The sequence below is a fragment of the Eurosta solidaginis genome, chromosome 5 (genome assembly GCF_040869045.1).
Source record: "Eurosta solidaginis isolate ZX-2024a chromosome 5, ASM4086904v1, whole genome shotgun sequence".
Classification (NCBI taxonomy): Eukaryota; Metazoa; Arthropoda; class Insecta; order Diptera; family Tephritidae; genus Eurosta; species Eurosta solidaginis.
In genome coordinates this window covers 143,860,359-143,879,303 of record NC_090323.1, presented here as the reverse complement: position 1 = coordinate 143,879,303, position 18,945 = coordinate 143,860,359, and the positions used below count along the sequence as shown (strand labels likewise).

Here is an 18,945-nt window from a genome sequence, read left to right as displayed (position 1 = left end):
CTGGGGTGTGGTCACAGAGGTACTGATATTTTGGCTCTGGGTTCGAAAGCTCCGGATCCGATCCCCTCAGGCGTCTTCGAGCCATCTGTGTACCATACGATCTTGTGCAGTCGTTGGATGCTCTCCAGTTTCCTTTCATTCCATGTAATCTTGTATTAAGAGTGATACAGCTGTCAGATATAGAAGCAGCAAATGACACGGGTCCTAGGAAACTTCTAGTATTTGCCAAGAGGACGGAGTTATTTTATAACATAGGTCCAGGATTTTGATAGGGTGGTTGCTAAACAAACATCTGGTAACACTACGGACTCATTCAGTCAATGTGAGGTCCTCACGGTAAATAATGGCAAATTTGAATTATGAAAGGTACTGTCATTTCCTGCAACACAAAACTAAACAGTTTTAGTGAATTTTACAAATTATCCTATAGAAATTACTTGAGTGTGTACCAATTTTGCATAAACAGCATACTCGAACCATATACCTCTAAGTATTTCGGAGCGCTGATTCTGAGTTTAAAGTCGATTTTTCCAATACACTAGAGCTTATGATATTCGATTAATCGAATATTCTAATGTTTTAAGGTTCGATTTTCAGAAGGTCCTCGGCAAAAGAAACATCAAAATACTTTCCCCTCCCCCTCGACAGTGGCATAGCAAACACTCCGCCATGAAAAGTTTTCTATGAAAATTAATTTCTTTGCAGATGCCGTTCGGATTAGACATATCTTATGTAGGTCCCGTCCCAACAAATTGTAGGAAAACTAAAAAGTAGCAGGGCGCAAATTGAAAGAAAAGCTTTTACTTATTCTACTTGCAAAGATATCTCACCAAGTTTTCACGAAGGGATCAATGTTATGCGCCATCATAGGTTTCACTATAGGTTAATCTTCATAACCTAGATTAGGTTCTTATATCGAGATCCTGAAAATGTTGCAATAAATTGAGTCGGAGCGAAAAGAAAAAGAAGAACCTTTGCCTTGAGTATAGCATGTACTTTGAGAGAATTTCATTTACGATTGTGATCTTTCGCATATATAAAATTTGAAGTTCCATCGTGTTTCGCAGCATTGAGTTAGTCGATTTTCTTTAATCTTCAACTGAAGCTGTGGATTCGAGAGTGCATTTTTTCACTATTGGACCGATGAAAGATGCTGTTAGTCTCCGTACTTTTTTGCAATTTTCTGTAGCAGTGTTTAAGACATCACTGATCCGGAATCCAATACTTTTCGATTGAAGCCTTTATTCCTGTTTTTGGAATAATGAATACATTTTTTCAGTCATTATTCCTTTTTGTTAGTCCGGACTAATTTTTCCTGTTTGCATTCCTCATGGGGAATATTGAAAAGCAAAAGGAATGCAAGGGATGCGGAATGCATTCCTACGAGGTTTGCAGTCCAATGAATGCAATCGATGGAATAGAAAAGGAATAATTAGTCCGGGACGCAAAAAGAAATAAGGATTAACATTTTTTTGTTCATTATTCCGAACTAGTTAATAAAAAAGTATTGCAATCTTCGTGGGGCTGAAATCAAAGGAATAATTATTCCAAATGGAATGCATTCCTTAGAAACTTTGGATAACAAAATATAAGATACAATTATGTTGTCTCTTACACAAAACAGTTGTTTTCTTGTTTCATTTATTATTTTCGTCATTATTCTGTATCCGTAGAGCCACAAAAATTCGGTTTTTAATTCAATAAAAAACTATTTTTAAACTAAGAAAATAAAGTCAAATATGCCACTTTGAAAATCATTTTATATGTCAAGCAAAGCGGCGGCTGCCGTGGTGTGATGGTAGCGTGCACCGCCTACCACACCGTATGCCCTGGGTTCGCACCCCGGGCAAAGCAACATCAAAATTTTAGAAATAAGGTTTTTCAATTAGAGGAAAATTTTTCTAAGCGGGGTCGCCCCTCGGCAGTGTTTGGCAAGCGCTCCGGGTGTATTTCTGCCATGAAAAGCTCTCAGTGAAAACTCATCTGCCTTGCAGATGCCGTTCGGAGTCGGCATAAAACATGTAGGTCCCGTCCGGCCAATTTGTAGGGAAAATCAAGAGGAGCACGACGCAAATTGGAAGAGAAGCTCGGCCTTAGATCTCTTCGGAGGTTATCGCGCCTTACATTTATTTTATTTTTTTTAATTACTTTATTGAACGGAAGTATTATTTTCTGATTTCTGCATCTCAAAATTTTCCGAGTTCCATTATCCTAATTTCTTTGACCTTTTAAGTTTACAAGATATTTGAAAGTATTTGAAATAATTGATCAGGGAGTAAAAAAAGATGTCTTCAATATCAAGTACCAGTAAAAAGTAGTTGTACTTGCTAATTAAATTTTTTAATTACATACTTAATTGACCTATTACCACTACCAAGTATATTTATTACTGCACAGCCGTAACCAAAGCAAAAAAAAAAACAAGTAAGGAAGGCTAAGTTCGGGTGTAACCGAACATTACGTGCTCAGCTGAGAGCTTTGGAGACAAAATAAGGGAAAATCACCATGTGGGAAAATGAACCTAGGGTAACCCTGGAATGTGCTTGTACGATATGGGAATCAAATGAAAGGCGTTAATGAGTATTTTAAAAGGGAGTGGGCCTTAGTTCTATAGGTGGACGCCTTTTCCAGATATCGCCATAAAGGTGGACCAAGGGTGACTCTAGAATGTGTTTGTACGATAAGGGAATCAAATGAAAGGCGTTAATGAGTATTTTAAAAGGTAGTGGGCCTTAGTTCTATAGGTTGACGCCTTTTCGAGATATCGCCATAAAGGTGGACCAGGGGTGACTCTAGAATTAGTTTGTACGATATGGGTATCAAATGAAAGGTGATAATGAGTATTTTTAAAGGGAGTGGGCCTTAGTTCTATAGGTGGACGCCTTTTCGAGATATCGCCATAAAGGTGGACCAGGGGTGACTCTAGAATGTGTTTGTACAATATGGGTATCAAATTAAAGGTATTAATGAGGGTTTTAACAGGGAGTTGCCCTTAGTTGTATATATGAAGGCGTTTTCGAGATATCGACCAAAATGTTGACCAGGGTGACCCAGAACATCATCTGTCGGGTACCGCTAATTTATTGGTATATGTAATACCACGAACAGTATTCCTGCCAAGATTCCAAGGGCTTTTGATTTTGCCCTGCAGAACTTTTTATACTCAGTTGAGCAGAGCTCACAGAGTATATTAACTTTGATTGGATAGCGGTTGGTTGTGCAGGTATAAAGGAATCGAGATAGATATAGACTTCCATATACCAAAATCATCAGGATCGAAAAAAATTTGATTCAGCCATGTCCGTCCGTCCGTCCGTTAACACGATAACTTTAGAAAATTTTGAGGTATCTTGATGAAATTTGGTATGTAGGTTCCTGAGCACTCATCTGAGATCGCTATTTAAAATGAACGATATCGGACTATAACCATGCCCACTTTTTCGATATCGAAAATTAGTAAAATTTTGGACAATGGGCGTGGCACCGCCCACTTTTAAAAGAAGGTAATTAAAAATTTTTGTAAGCTGTAATTTGGCAGTCGTTGAAGATATCATGATGAAATTTGGCAGGAACGTTACTCCTATTACTATATGTATGCTTAATAAAAATTTGCAAAATCGGAGAACGACCACGCCCACTTTAAAAAAATTTTTTTTTAAGTCAAATTTTAACAAAAAATTTAATATCTTTACAGTATATAAGTAAATTATGTCAACATTCAACTCCAGTAATGATATGGTGCAACCAAATACAAAAATAAAGGAAAATTTCAAAATGGGCGTGGCTCCGCCCTTTTTCATTTAATTTGTCTACGATACTTTTAATGCCATAAGTCGAACAAAAATTTACCAATCCTTGTGAAATTTGGTAGGGGGTTCGGGTGTAACCGAACATTACATACTCAATTGAGAGCTATGGTGACAACATAAGGGAAAATGACCATGTAGGAAAATGAACCTAGGGTAACTCTGGAATGTGTTTGTATGACATGTGTATCAAAGGTATTAAAGAATATTTTATGAGGGAGGGGCCATAGTTCTATAGCTGGACGCCATTTAGGGATATCGCCATAAAGGTGTACCAGGGCTGACTCTAGAATTTGTTTGTACTGGGCGTGGCTTCAACCGATTTCGTCCATTTTCACAGAAAACTGTTATCGTCATAGAATATATGCCCCTACCAAATTTCACAAGGATTGGTTAATTTTTTTCGACTTATGGCATTAAAAGTATTCTAGACAAATTAAATGAAAAAGGGCGGAGCCACGCCCATTTTGAAATTTTCTTTTATTTTTGTATTTTGTTGCACTATATCATTACTGGAGTTGAATGTTGACATAATTTACTTATATGTATACTGTAAAGATATTAAATTTTTTGTTATAATTTGACTTAAAATTTTTTTTTCAAAAGTGGGCGTGTTCGTCATCCGATTTTGCTAATTTTTATTTAGCACACATATAGGAATAGGAGTAACACTTGCCAAATTACATCATGATATCTTCAACGACTGCCAAATTACGGCTTGCAAAACTTTCAATTTACCTTTTTTCAAAAGTGGGCGATGTCACGCCCATTGTCCAAAATTTTACTAATTTTCTATTCTACGTCATAAGGTCAACCCACCTACCAAGTTGCATCGCTTTATCCGTCTTTGGTAATGAATTATCGCACTTTTTGGGTTTTTCGAAATTTTCGATATCGAAAAAGTGGGCGTGGCTATAGTCCGATTTCGTTCATTTTAAATAGCGATCTGAGACGAGTGCCCAGGAGCCTACACACCAAATTTCATCAAGATACCTCAAAATTTACTCAAGTTATCGTGTTTACGGACGGACGGACGGACATGGCTAAATAAATTTCTTTTTTCGCCCTATCATTTTGATATATAGAAGTCTATATCTATCCCGATTAGTTTATGCCGTTACGGATTACCGTTATGCGAACAAAGTTAATATACTCTGCTCAGCTGAGTATGAAAACACTGGGAGAAAATAGTTTAAACTGCTGTCCCGTCAACTTTTGTTTTGACAGATAAACAGCAATTGAGAGGCAATAATTTTACATATGTAGTACAAGTTGTATATGTTGTACTATATACAAATGTGTTAGAGTGTTAGTAATCCCTGGAACGAGTCGGGCTAGGGAGAAGCATACATCTTTATTGGGCGGCAGGGTATATGGGAATGAAAAACCGGATGAGCTAGCTAAAAAAGCATAGTCTCAAGCGCGGGGATGTAAAGTGTAAATCTTATGTAGGTCTTACAGCCTTAAACTAACAAATTTACTCTTATCATTAAAAGGAGAGGCCTGTAGGCTCGTGACGGGTATTCTGACTGGATACTACCTTCTGACGTCACATGCTTCCAAATTGGTGTTAGTCAGTGATAGCAAATAGGTTCGCATTGGAGGAGGAAACGTTCGATCACATTTTGGTCTCGTGCCCTACGCTTGCCAGGTTAAGACTCCAGCTATTAGGAGTGATACAGCTTTCAGCGTCAGAAGAAGCAAGTGGCATAGGTCCTAGAAAGCTTCTAGTATTTGCCAAGAGTACGGAGTTATTTTATAACATACTTATGTCCTGGTTTTTGACAGGGTTTTTCAGTTTTGCGCTTAAACAAACTTCTGGTAGCACTATGGACTCATTCAATCTATTTATGTAAGGTCCTCACGGACCGGCCAGTTCAACCTAGCCTGACTTTATTAGTGTATAAGAGTTTTTGTCCAGTCTAGTAAACGATGTGTCGGAGATCTCGGCAGCAACAAAACTCTCGTCTTTATGTTGTAAAATCCTTATTTATTCCTTGTCAAATTAAAACCCCTACTACATTGTGCGCTGACACCATATGGTTTGAAACGCGTCAAAAACGTCTGCCGTTAGATGTGAATTGGTCCATAAAAATGCGAGAATATTTTGCCGTGTGTCCTTAGCTTCAATTACATACATACTTACTGGTCATCAAAACAAAATGCTCATTTCCGGCCAAAGCTGTCGTATAATACTCGGCATCTTCATTTTTAGTCAAACAATTGTCCAGTTCGTCAATACGAAATGGTTTGCGTATAATTTCACATTGCTCATCCGCCACGATGGTCGTGGTGAAATTGTGTGACACATTACATCCAGATGGAAATATATTGCGACCACTAAAGAATATCTCATTTGAATCTACAAAAAGTAATAAAGGATACAAATTAGCTGATTTAAATATAATTTTTTTTAATTTAACTAACGAGCTAATATTATGGACCAATCAATGCCAAAAGCGATGCCAACTATTTTTAAGCCCAATGTTTTCAATGATTTAACGCATGTGGGTTTTGTAATTATATCGCCATAACTTGTCTTGTTGTTCTTGTCATTATCATTGTTGTTGTGATTTGGTTGATTACCGATACCTAGCTGACCATGGCTATTATCTCCCCAAACAAATAGTCGTCCACTTTCTGTAATTGAGAAAACAAGAAGTGAATGAATTAAGCATGTTGAATATGGTAAAATCTTGTTGAGGGGCTGATTGATCTATACACAGAAAAAGCACCTACCTAAAATTAGGAAAATAGTTCCTAAAAAATGTTCTTATATTGAGGTAAATTTCGATATCTAATTTTTGTTTAATACCAATTTCACACCAAAACAAAATCAGTCCAATTCTAAACAAAAATTCCGTGCGAGTTTTTTCCCTTCTCCCATTCCTCGTATTCTAAATAAAAATTCCTTGTGATTTTTTCACTTCTCCCTTTCCTCCTATTCTGAACAATGTTCGAAAAAGCGGAAACCGGTCATGGGAGAAAAGTAGGTATTATGAATGTGAGGGAGAGGGAGATTTCTCTGTCATTTCATAGGAGTTTTTTCACTAGTTAAATTAAAGGGAATGCGTCAAAATAGTTAAAGGAAATTGGTTATTTTAATAAATAACACTTATTTGTACAAATTTGTGCTAAAATATTGTAACGAATTTACTTGCAAATCCTCTTATTTGCAATCTTCTGCTGAGTTCGAATCACTAAACTGTTGAAACTGTTTATTAAAGTACTTCACAATAACACTTATACTTTCCAATTAACTGGCTTAATAACCAAACTGATAGCTTAAATAAAACTGACTTTCAAAATAATACTGCTATTGCTCGCTAGATATCGTCTTAATCGAAACTGCTTGACAACTCAAATCAAACTGAATTCCAGCGCCCCTACATCTGCGGCCTTTTATACTCTCTGGTTTCCTCGTTCGCATCTTCTAGAATCTACTAGCATTGTCCATGAGCTCTCAAACTTCTCAGCTATAACTAAAATGGCACGATTTTATAGCTTCTCTCATACCCCATGCTTGTATGTGTGAGCGACACTTCCACAATTATAATTGCCTACATTTAGGAGCATCTCAAATAAGATGTCTGCATATGGTTGTGCCTTGCTTCTCAGCTGCGTGTACCTACATTTGTGTAGACATAATGATTGATTCGTTTTTGTAGATACAAGTGACTGTCTGCTTTATTGCTGTTGTGACTTTAAGATCGCGGGTTCGAATCGAGCTCAAGGCCTAACAATAATTTTTTATCATTATTATTGTTATGATAAATTTTTTCTTAATTGAAAAAATTTTTAAATTAGAATAGAAGAAAGAAAAAATTTAGACAACTGCCAAAGCTCGTTGTATAGATCCATTTCGGGAACTGCTAAATTCCTTCATCGGCAACGTTTAGGCGCCGCTGCTATAACCATTCAGCCATCACAGCGGTTTTTTGTTTGTCTTCATTAATCCTACTTCTATTCTGGTTCGTGCCAATTGATATTCACAACACTGCGACATCTGTTGCAGAATGGCTGTGAAAATTGGACTTGTTTGTTGGCAATGCTGCCATAGTGTCATATTTTATTGACACTTTTTTCCCCGTGCTCTGGGATGTATTAACAATTTTTGTTGTTATATCGGCCTACTGATTTTAAGATCGCGGGTTCGAATCGAGCTCAAGGCCTAACAATAATTTTTTATCATTATTATTGTTATGATAAATTTTTTCTTAATTGAAAAAATTTTTAAATTAGAATAGAAGAAAGAAAAAATTTTAGACAACTGCCAAAGCTCGTTGTATAGATCCATTTCGGGAACTGCTAAATTCCTTCATCGGCAACGTTTAGGCGCCGCTGCTATAACCATTCAGCCATCACAGCGGTTTTTTGTTTGTCTTCATTAATCCTACTTCTATTCTGGTTCGTGCCAATTGATATTCACAACACTGCGACATCTGTTGCAGAATGGCTGTGAAAATTGGACTTGTTTGTTGGCAATGCTGCCATAGTGTCATATTTTATTGACACTTTTTTCCCCGTGCTCTGGGATGTATTAACAATTTTTGTTGTTATATCGGCCTACTGATTTTAAGATCGCGGGTTCGAATCGAGCTCAAGGCCTAACAATAATTTTTTATCATTATTATTGTTATGATAAATTTTTTCTTAATTGAAAAAATTTTTAAATTAGAATAGAAGAAAGAAAAAATTTAGACAACTGCCAAAGCTCGTTGTATAGATCCATTTCGGGAACTGCTAAATTCCTTCATCGGCAACGTTTAGGCGCCGCTGCTATAACCATTCAGCCATCACAGCGGTTTTTTGTTTGTCTTCATTAATCCTACTTCTATTCTGGTTCGTGCCAATTGATATTCACAACACTGCGACATCTGTTGCAGAATGGCTGTGAAAATTGGACTTGTTTGTTGGCAATGCTGCCATAGTGTCATATTTTATTGACACTTTTTTCCCCGTGCTCTGGGATGTATTAACAATTTTTGTTGTTATATCGGCCTACTGATTTTAAGATCGCGGGTTCGAATCGAGCTCAAGGCCTAACAATAATTTTTTATCATTATTATTGTTATGATAAATTTTTTCTTAATTGAAAAAATTTTTAAATTAGAATAGAAGAAAGAAAAAATTTAGACAACTGCCAAAGCTCGTTGTATAGATCCATTTCGGGAACTGCTAAATTCCTTCATCGGCAACGTTTAGGCGCCGCTGCTATAACCATTCAGCCATCACAGCGGTTTTTTGTTTGTCTTCATTAATCCTACTTCTATTCTGGTTCGTGCCAATTGATATTCACAACACTGCGACATCTGTTGCAGAATGGCTGTGAAAATTGGACTTGTTTGTTGGCAATGCTGCCATAGTGTCATATTTTATTGACACTTTTTTCCCCGTGCTCTGGGATGTATTAACAATTTTTGTTGTTATATCGGCCTACTGATTTTAAGATCGCGGGTTCGAATCGAGCTCAAGGCCTAACAATAATTTTTTATCATTATTATTGTTATGATAAATTTTTTCTTAATTGAAAAAATTTTTTTAAATTAGAATAGAAGAAAGAAAAAATTTAGACAACTGCCAAAGCTCGTTGTATAGATCCATTTCGGGAACTGCTAAATTCCTTCATCGGTAACGTTTAGGCGCCGCTGCTATAACCATTCAGCCATCACAGCGGTTTTTTGTTTGTCTTCATTAATCCTACTTCTATTCTGGTTCGTGCCAATTGATATTCACAACACTGCGACATCTGTTGCAGAATGGCTGTGAAAATTGGACTTGTTTGTTGGCAATGCTGCCATAGTGTCATATTTTATTGACACTTTTTTCCCCGTGCTCTGGGATGTATTAACAATTTTTGTTGTTATATCGGCCTACTGATTTTAAGATCGCGGGTTCGAATCGAGCTCAAGGCCTAACAATAATTTTTTATCATTATTATTGTTATGATAAATTTTTTCTTAATTGAAAAAATTTTTAAATTAGAATAGAAGAAAGAAAAAATTTAGACAACTGCCAAAGCTCGTTGTATAGATCCATTTCGGGAACTGCTAAATTCCTTCATCGGCAACGTTTAGGCGCCGCTGCTATAACCATTCAGCCATCACAGCGGTTTTTTGTTTGTCTTCATTAATCCTACTTCTATTCTGGTTCGTGCCAATTGATATTCACAACACTGCGACATCTGTTGCAGAATGGCTGTGAAAATTGGACTTGTTTGTTGGCAATGCTGCCATAGTGTCATATTTTATTGACACTTTTTTCCCCGTGCTCTGGGATGTATTAACAATTTTTGTTGTTATATCGGCCTATAACAACAAAAATTGTTAATACATCCCAGAGCACGGGGAAAAAAGTGTCAATAAAATATGACACTATGGCAGCATTGCCAACAAACAAGTCCAATTTTCACAGCCATTCTGCAACAGATGTCGCAGTGTTGTGAATATCAATTGGCACGAACCAGAATAGAAGTAGGATTAATGAAGACAAACAAAAAACCGCTGTGATGGCTGAATGGTTATAGCAGCGGCGCCTAAACGTTGCCGATGAAGGAATTTAGCAGTTCCCGAAATGGATCTATACAACGAGCTTTGGCAGTTGTCTAAATTTTTTCTTTCTTCTATTCTAATTTAAAAATTTTTTCAATTAAGAAAAAATTTATCATAACAATAATAATGATAAAAAATTATTGTTAGGCCTTGAGCTCGATTCGAACCCGCGATCTTAAAATCAGTAGGCCGATATAACAACAAAAATTGTTAATACATCCCAGAGCACGGGGAAAAAAGTGTCAATAAAATATGACACTATGGCAGCATTGCCAACAAACAAGTCCAATTTTCACAGCCATTCTGCAACAGATGTCGCAGTGTTGTGAATATCAATTGGCACGAACCAGAATAGAAGTAGGATTAATGAAGACAAACAAAAAACCGCTGTGATGGCTGAATGGTTATAGCAGCGGCGCCTAAACGTTGCCGATGAAGGAATTTAGCAGTTCCCGAAATGGATCTATACAACGAGCTTTGGCAGTTGTCTAAATTTTTTCTTTCTTCTATTCTAATTTAAAAATTTTTTCAATTAAGAAAAAATTTATCATAACAATAATAATGATAAAAAATTATTGTTAGGCCTTGAGCTCGATTCGAACCCGCGATCTTAAAATCAGTAGGCCGATATAACAACAAAAATTGTTAATACATCCCAGAGCACGGGGAAAAAAGTGTCAATAAAATATGACACTATGGCAGCATTGCCAACAAACAAGTCCAATTTTCACAGCCATTCTGCAACAGATGTCGCAGTGTTGTGAATATCAATTGGCACGAACCAGAATAGAAGTAGGATTAATGAAGACAAACAAAAAACCGCTGTGATGGCTGAATGGTTATAGCAGCGGCGCCTAAACGTTGCCGATGAAGGAATTTAGCAGTTCCCGAAATGGATCTATACAACGAGCTTTGGCAGTTGTCTAAATTTTTTCTTTCTTCTATTCTAATTTAAAAATTTTTTCAATTAAGAAAAAATTTATCATAACAATAATAATGATAAAAAATTATTGTTAGGCCTTGAGCTCGATTCGAACCCGCGATCTTAAAATCAGTAGGCCGATATAACAACAAAAATTGTTAATACATCCCAGAGCACGGGGAAAAAAGTGTCAATAAAATATGACACTATGGCAGCATTGCCAACAAACAAGTCCAATTTTCACAGCCATTCTGCAACAGATGTCGCAGTGTTGTGAATATCAATTGGCACGAACCAGAATAGAAGTAGGATTAATGAAGACAAACAAAAAACCGCTGTGATGGCTGAATGGTTATAGCAGCGGCGCCTAAACGTTGCCGATGAAGGAATTTAGCAGTTCCCGAAATGGATCTATACAACGAGCTTTGGCAGTTGTCTAAATTTTTTCTTTCTTCTATTCTAATTTAAAAATTTTTTCAATTAAGAAAAAATTTATCATAACAATAATAATGATAAAAAATTATTGTTAGGCCTTGAGCTCGATTCGAACCCGCGATCTTAAAATCAGTAGGCCGATATAACAACAAAAATTGTTAATACATCCCAGAGCACGGGGAAAAAAGTGTCAATAAAATATGACACTATGGCAGCATTGCCAACAAACAAGTCCAATTTTCACAGCCATTCTGCAACAGATGTCGCAGTGTTGTGAATATCAATTGGCACGAACCAGAATAGAAGTAGGATTAATGAAGACAAACAAAAAACCGCTGTGATGGCTGAATGGTTATAGCAGCGGCGCCTAAACGTTGCCGATGAAGGAATTTAGCAGTTCCCGAAATGGATCTATACAACGAGCTTTGGCAGTTGTCTAAATTTTTTCTTTCTTCTATTCTAATTTAAAAATTTTTTCAATTAAGAAAAAATTTATCATAACAATAATAATGATAAAAAATTATTGTTAGGCCTTGAGCTCGATTCGAACCCGCGATCTTAAAATCAGTAGGCCGATATAACAACAAAAATTGTTAATACATCCCAGAGCACGGGGAAAAAAGTGTCAATAAAATATGACACTATGGCAGCATTGCCAACAAACAAGTCCAATTTTCACAGCCATTCTGCAACAGATGTCGCAGTGTTGTGAATATCAATTGGCACGAACCAGAATAGAAGTAGGATTAATGAAGACAAACAAAAAACCGCTGTGATGGCTGAATGGTTATAGCAGCGGCGCCTAAACGTTGCCGATGAAGGAATTTAGCAGTTCCCGAAATGGATCTATACAACGAGCTTTGGCAGTTGTCTAAATTTTTTCTTTCTTCTATTCTAATTTAAAAATTTTTTCAATTAAGAAAAAATTTATCATAACAATAATAATGATAAAAAATTATTGTTAGGCCTTGAGCTCGATTCGAACCCGCGATCTTAAAATCAGTAGGCCGATATAACAACAAAAATTGTTAATACATCCCAGAGCACGGGGAAATAAGTGTCAATAAAATATGACACTATGGCAGCATTGCCAACAAACAAGTCCAATTTTCACAGCCATTCTGCAACAGATGTCGCAGTGTTGTGAATATCAATTGGCACGAACCAGAATAGAAGTAGGATTAATGAAGACAAACAAAAAACCGCTGTGATGGCTGAATGGTTATAGCAGCGGCGCCTAAACGTTGCCGATGAAGGAATTTAGCAGTTCCCGAAATGGATCTATACAACGAGCTTTGGCAGTTGTCTAAATTTTTTCTTTCTTCTATTCTAATTTAAAAATTTTTTCAATTAAGAAAAAATTTATCATAACAATAATAATGATAAAAAATTATTGTTAGGCCTTGAGCTCGATTCGAACCCGCGATCTTAAAATCAGTAGGCCGATATAACAACAAAAATTGTTAATACATCCCAGAGCACGGGAAAAAAGTGTCAATAAAATATGACACTATGGCAGCATTGCCAACAAACAAGTCCAGTTTTCACAGCCATTCTGCAACAGATGTCGCAGTGTTGTGAATATCAATTGGCACGAACCAGAATAGAAGTAGGATTAATGAAGACAAACAAAAAACCGCTGTGATGGCTGAATGGTTATAGCAGCGGCGCCTAAACGTTGCCGATGAAGGAATTTAGCAGTTCCCGAAATGGATCTATACAACGAGCTTTGGCAGTTGTCTAAATTTTTTCTTTCTTCTATTCTAATTTAAAAATTTTTTCAATTAAGAAAAAATTTATCATAACAATAATAATGATAAAAAATTATTGTTAGGCCTTGAGCTCGATTCGAACCCGCGATCTTAAAATCAGTAGGCCGATATAACAACAAAAATTGTTAATACATCCCAGAGCACGGGGAAAAAAGTGTCAATAAAATATGACACTATGGCAGCATTGCCAACAAACAAGTCCAATTTTCACAGCCATTCTGCAACAGATGTCGCAGTGTTGTGAATATCAATTGGCACGAACCAGAATAGAAGTAGGATTAATGAAGACAAACAAAAAACCGCTGTGATGGCTGAATGGTTATAGCAGCGGCGCCTAAACGTTGCCGATGAAGGAATTTAGCAGTTCCCGAAATGGATCTATACAACGAGCTTTGGCAGTTGTCTAAATTTTTTCTTTCTTCTATTCTAATTTAAAAATTTTTTCAATTAAGAAAAAATTTATCATAACAATAATAATGATAAAAAATTATTGTTAGGCCTTGAGCTCGATTCGAACCCGCGATCTTAAAATCAGTAGGCCGATATAACAACAAAAATTGTTAATACATCCCAGAGCACGGGGAAAAAAGTGTCAATAAAATATGACACTATGGCAGCATTGCCAACAAACAAGTCCAATTTTCACAGCCATTCTGCAACAGATGTCGCAGTGTTGTGAATATCAATTGGCACGAACCAGAATAGAAGTAGGATTAATGAAGACAAACAAAAAACCGCTGTGATGGCTGAATGGTTATAGCAGCGGCGCCTAAACGTTGCCGATGAAGGAATTTAGCAGTTCCCGAAATGGATCTATACAACGAGCTTTGGCAGTTGTCTAAATTTTTTCTTTCTTCTATTCTAATTTAAAAATTTTTTCAATTAAGAAAAAATTTATCATAACAATAATAATGATAAAAAATTATTGTTAGGCCTTGAGCTCGATTCGAACCCGCGATCTTAAAATCAGTAGGCCGATATAACAACAAAAATTGTTAATACATCCCAGAGCACGGGGAAAAAAGTGTCAATAAAATATGACACTATGGCAGCATTGCCAACAAACAAGTCCAATTTTCACAGCCATTCTGCAACAGATGTCGCAGTGTTGTGAATATCAATTGGCACGAACCAGAATAGAAGTAGGATTAATGAAGACAAACAAAAAACCGCTGTGATGGCTGAATGGTTATAGCAGCGGCGCCTAAACGTTGCCGATGAAGGAATTTAGCAGTTCCCGAAATGGATCTATACAACGAGCTTTGCAGTTGTCTAAATTTTTTCTTTCTTCTATTCTAATTTAAAAATTTTTTCAATTAAGAAAAAATTTATCATAACAATAATAATGATAAAAAATTATTGTTAGGCCTTGAGCTCGATTCGAACCCGCGATCTTAAAATCAGTAGGCCGATATAACAACAAAAATTGTTAATACATCCCAGAGCACGGGGAAAAAAGTGTCAATAAAATATGACACTATGGCAGCATTGCCAACAAACAAGTCCAATTTTCACAGCCATTCTGCAACAGATGTCGCAGTGTTGTGAATATCAATTGGCACGAACCAGAATAGAAGTAGGATTAATGAAGACAAACAAAAAACCGCTGTGATGGCTGAATGGTTATAGCAGCGGCGCCTAAACGTTGCCGATGAAGGAATTTAGCAGTTCCCGAAATGGATCTATACAACGAGCTTTGGCAGTTGTCTAAATTTTTTCTTTCTTCTATTCTAATTTAAAAATTTTTTCAATTAAGAAAAAATTTATCATAACAATAATAATGATAAAAAATTATTGTTAGGCCTTGAGCTCGATTCGAACCCGCGATCTTAAAATCAGTAGGCCGATATAACAACAAAAATTGTTGTGACTTTATTTACTTAGCATCAGACTAGGGATGTGAGTATCACTTAGTGTCACTCATAGTCGTCACAATATGTATTTACATTCTACCACAATGTTCTCACTGTTAATACAACAACAACAACAACCACAATATTCTTTAAGTCGAAAAATATATCATAAGCAACGGAAGAGCTCTTCGGATATTTGATGCAGCCATCCAGAAATTGCGCAAGCATTTTTTAAGAAGGCTAAAATAGATTTTGGCATATGGCGAAAGGCGAACTCAACTCGACTTGGACACCAGAAAATTGCTTTGAAGAATGAATGCAGGCAACTCCGGCGGATTTGTGTTATCCCGCCGGTCTTCTTATGCTCCTCTGTTGATGTTGCTGTGGCACCAATTCATTACTCATTTCAGTGAATACCACATGAAATGCAATAATGTGCATTGTTTATACCTTTTTTCTTAATTTCAAACAAATTGGCATCAATAATTAAACTTTACAATTTTTTAAACAAAATAAGAAATGCGCAACGAAATTTCAATTGACAAAACAGCTGACTTCGAAAATTCGAAATTCTTATTCCCCAATTATTCTTCTCCCTAGGAGAAAAGAATTGGAGGAATTTTTTCGCGGGAATAAAAAAATCCGCGAGAACAAAATTCCACGAGAATATTTAGAATTGGTCTGAATGGAGTCATAAATTTGTTAAATGAAATAATTATGTTTTCCCACACAGGGAAATATATGTCAGAAGCTCCCAAAAATATGATTAACTATAAAGACAATCAAAATAAATTGCCCAGCTACTCATAGCTGTTCCACCTAACCAAATATGGGCCTATTTTTGTGGGCTTTTTTATTTTTCGTAAATATAATAAAATAATTTATTTTTGATTGTCGATAATTTATTTTGATCGTTACATTGACAATGAAATCCAACCAATCAACCAAAACGTACTAGACTTTTGACCCCATTAAGAATTCAATAAAGCAATTGTGAGATAATTAGGAATTCGTATTTTATTTAAGACTAAATGCAATAATTTATTTAATGTAGAAAACTGGACTAATTACTTTATTTAACCTCTGTGTGAAATTGGTATAAACCTTTTCCTCAATATGAGAGAACATTTTTTTAAATTTTTTTTCAATAAAGAATAATTCAAATATTTATTTGCACGAGTTAGCTCAGTGAACAAGAGTATTCGACAGTTAAGTTACGGGCCTCGACTAGAAATTCACTGCTTTGACAGTTTTATTTATTTATTTATTAATCTACAGGACGCCAGTCCTCACAGATAAGTAACTATTTAACACTAAAATAAAGAATAACAACTCAAAATACAATAAAACAAGTAAGGAAGGCTAAGTTCGGGTGTAACCGAACATTATATACTTAGCTGAGAGCTTTGGGGACAAAATAAGGGAAAATCACCATGTAGGAAAATGAACCTAGGGAAACCCTGGAATGTGTTTGTATGACATGGGTATCAAATGGAAGGTATCAAAAGGGAGTGGGCCTTAGTTCTATAGGTTGACGCCATTTCGGGATATCGCCATAAAAGTGGACCAGGGGTGACTCTAGAATTTGTTTGCACGATATGGGTATCAAATGAAAGGTGTTAATGAGTATTTTTAAAGGGAGTGGACCTTAGTTCTATAGGTTGACTCCTTTTCGAGATACCGCCATAAAGGTGGACCAGGGGTGACTCTAGAGTTTGTTTGTACGATATGGGTTTCAAATGAAAGGTGTTAATGAGTATTTTTAAAGGGAGTGGGCCTTAGTTCTATAGGTGGACGCCATTTCGGGATATCGCCATAAAAGTGGACCAGGGGTAACTCTAGAATGTGCTTGTACGATATGGGAATCAAATGAAAGGCGTTAATGAGTATTTTAAAAGGTAGTGGGCCTTAGTTCTATAGGTTGACGCCTTTTCGAGATATCGCCATAAAGGTGGACCAGGGGTGACTCTAGAATTTGTTTGTACGATATGGGTATCAAATGAAAGGTGTTAATGAGTATTTTTAAAGGGAGTGGGCCTTAGTTCTATAGGTGGACGCCATTTCAGGATATCGCCATAAAAGTGGACCAGGGGTGACTCTAGAATGTGCTTGTACGATATGCGAATCAAATGAAAGGCGTTAATGAGTATTTTAAAAGGTAGAGGGCCTTAGTTCTATAGGTTTGCGCCTTTTAGAGATATCGCCATAAAGGTGGACCAGGGGTGACTCTAGAATTTGTTTGTACGATATGGGTATCAAATGTAAGGTGTTAATGAGTATTTTTAAAGGGAGTGGGCCTTAGTTCTATAGGGTGACGCCTTTTCGAGATATCGCCATAAAGGTGGACCAGGGGTGACTCTCGAATTTTTTTGTACGATATGGGTTTCAAATGAAAAGTGTTAATGAGTATTTTTAAAGGGAGTGGGCCTTAGTTCTATAGGTGGACGCCTTTTCGAGATATCGCCATAAAGGTGGACCAGGGGTGACTCTAGAATGTGTTTGCACGATATGGGTATCAAATTAAAGGTATTAATGAGGGGTTTAAAAGGGAGTGGCTCTTAGTTGTATATGTCAAGGCGTTTTCGAGATATCGACAAATTGTGGACCAGGGTGACCCAGAACATCATCTGTCGGGTACAGCTAATTTATTTATATATATAATACCACGAACAGTATTCCTGCCAAGATTCCAAGGGCTTTTGATTTCGCCCTGCAGAACTTTTTCATTTTATTCTACTTAATATGGAAGGTGTCACACCCATTTTACAAAGTTTTTTCTAAAGTTATATTTTGCGTCAATAAACCAATCCAATTACAATGTTTCGTCCCTTTTTTGATATTTGCTATATAATTAGGGCATTTTTTTCATTTGTCGTAATTTTCGATATCGAAAAAGTAGGCGTGGTCATAGCCGGATTTCGGCCATTTTTTTATACCAAGATAAAGTGAGTTCAGATAAGTATGTGAACTAAGTTTAGTAAAGATATATCGATTTTTGCTCAAGTTATCGTGTTAACGGCCGAAAGGAAGGGCATGGCTTCAACCGATTTCGCCCATTTTCACAGAAAACAGTTATCGTCATAGAATCTATGCCTCTACCAAATTTCACATGGATTGGTAAATTTTTGTTCGACTTATGTCATTAAAAGTATTCTAGACAAATTAAATTAAAAAGGGAGGAGCCACGCTCATTTCGAAATTTTCTTTTATTTTTGTATTTTCTTGCACCATATTATTACTGGAGTTGAATGTTGACATAATTTACTTATATACTGTAAAGATATTAAATTTTTTGTTAAAATTTGACTTAAAAAAAATTTTTTTTAAAAAGTGGGCGGGCTTGTCATCCGATTTTGCTAATTTTTATTTAGCCCACATATAGAAATAGGAGTAACGCTCTTGCCAAATTTCATCATGATATCTTCAACGACTGCCAAATTACAGCTTGCAAAACGTTCAAATTACATTCTTTCAAAAGTGGGCGGTGCCACGCCCATTGTCCAAAATTTTACTAATTGTCTATTCTACGTCATAAGGTGAACCCACCTACCAAGTTTCATCGCTTTATCCGTGTTTGGTAATGAATTATCGCACTTCTTCGGTTTT

The 18,945-nt window shown here is 36.3% G+C and overlaps 2 protein-coding genes across 8 annotated transcripts in view; one reads left to right on the top strand and one right to left on the bottom strand.

The window, feature by feature from the left end:
- barc (RRM1_TatSF1_like and RRM2_TatSF1_like domain-containing protein barc) overlaps positions 1-18,945 on the top strand; it is a 121,713-nt gene that overhangs the window by 29,803 nt on the left and 72,965 nt on the right. The gene's annotated exons all lie outside the window — the stretch shown is intronic.
- Positions 1-18,945, bottom strand: part of LOC137253169 (X-linked retinitis pigmentosa GTPase regulator) — a 44,290-nt gene that overhangs the window by 16,998 nt on the left and 8,347 nt on the right. The window contains exons 2-3 of the mRNA XM_067789659.1: positions 6,234-6,446; positions 5,953-6,168 (exon numbers count right to left, since the gene is read on the bottom strand). Of these exons, the coding sequence (XP_067645760.1) occupies positions 5,953-6,168; positions 6,234-6,446 (429 nt within the window). The remainder of the gene's footprint in view (positions 1-5,952; positions 6,169-6,233; positions 6,447-18,945) is intronic.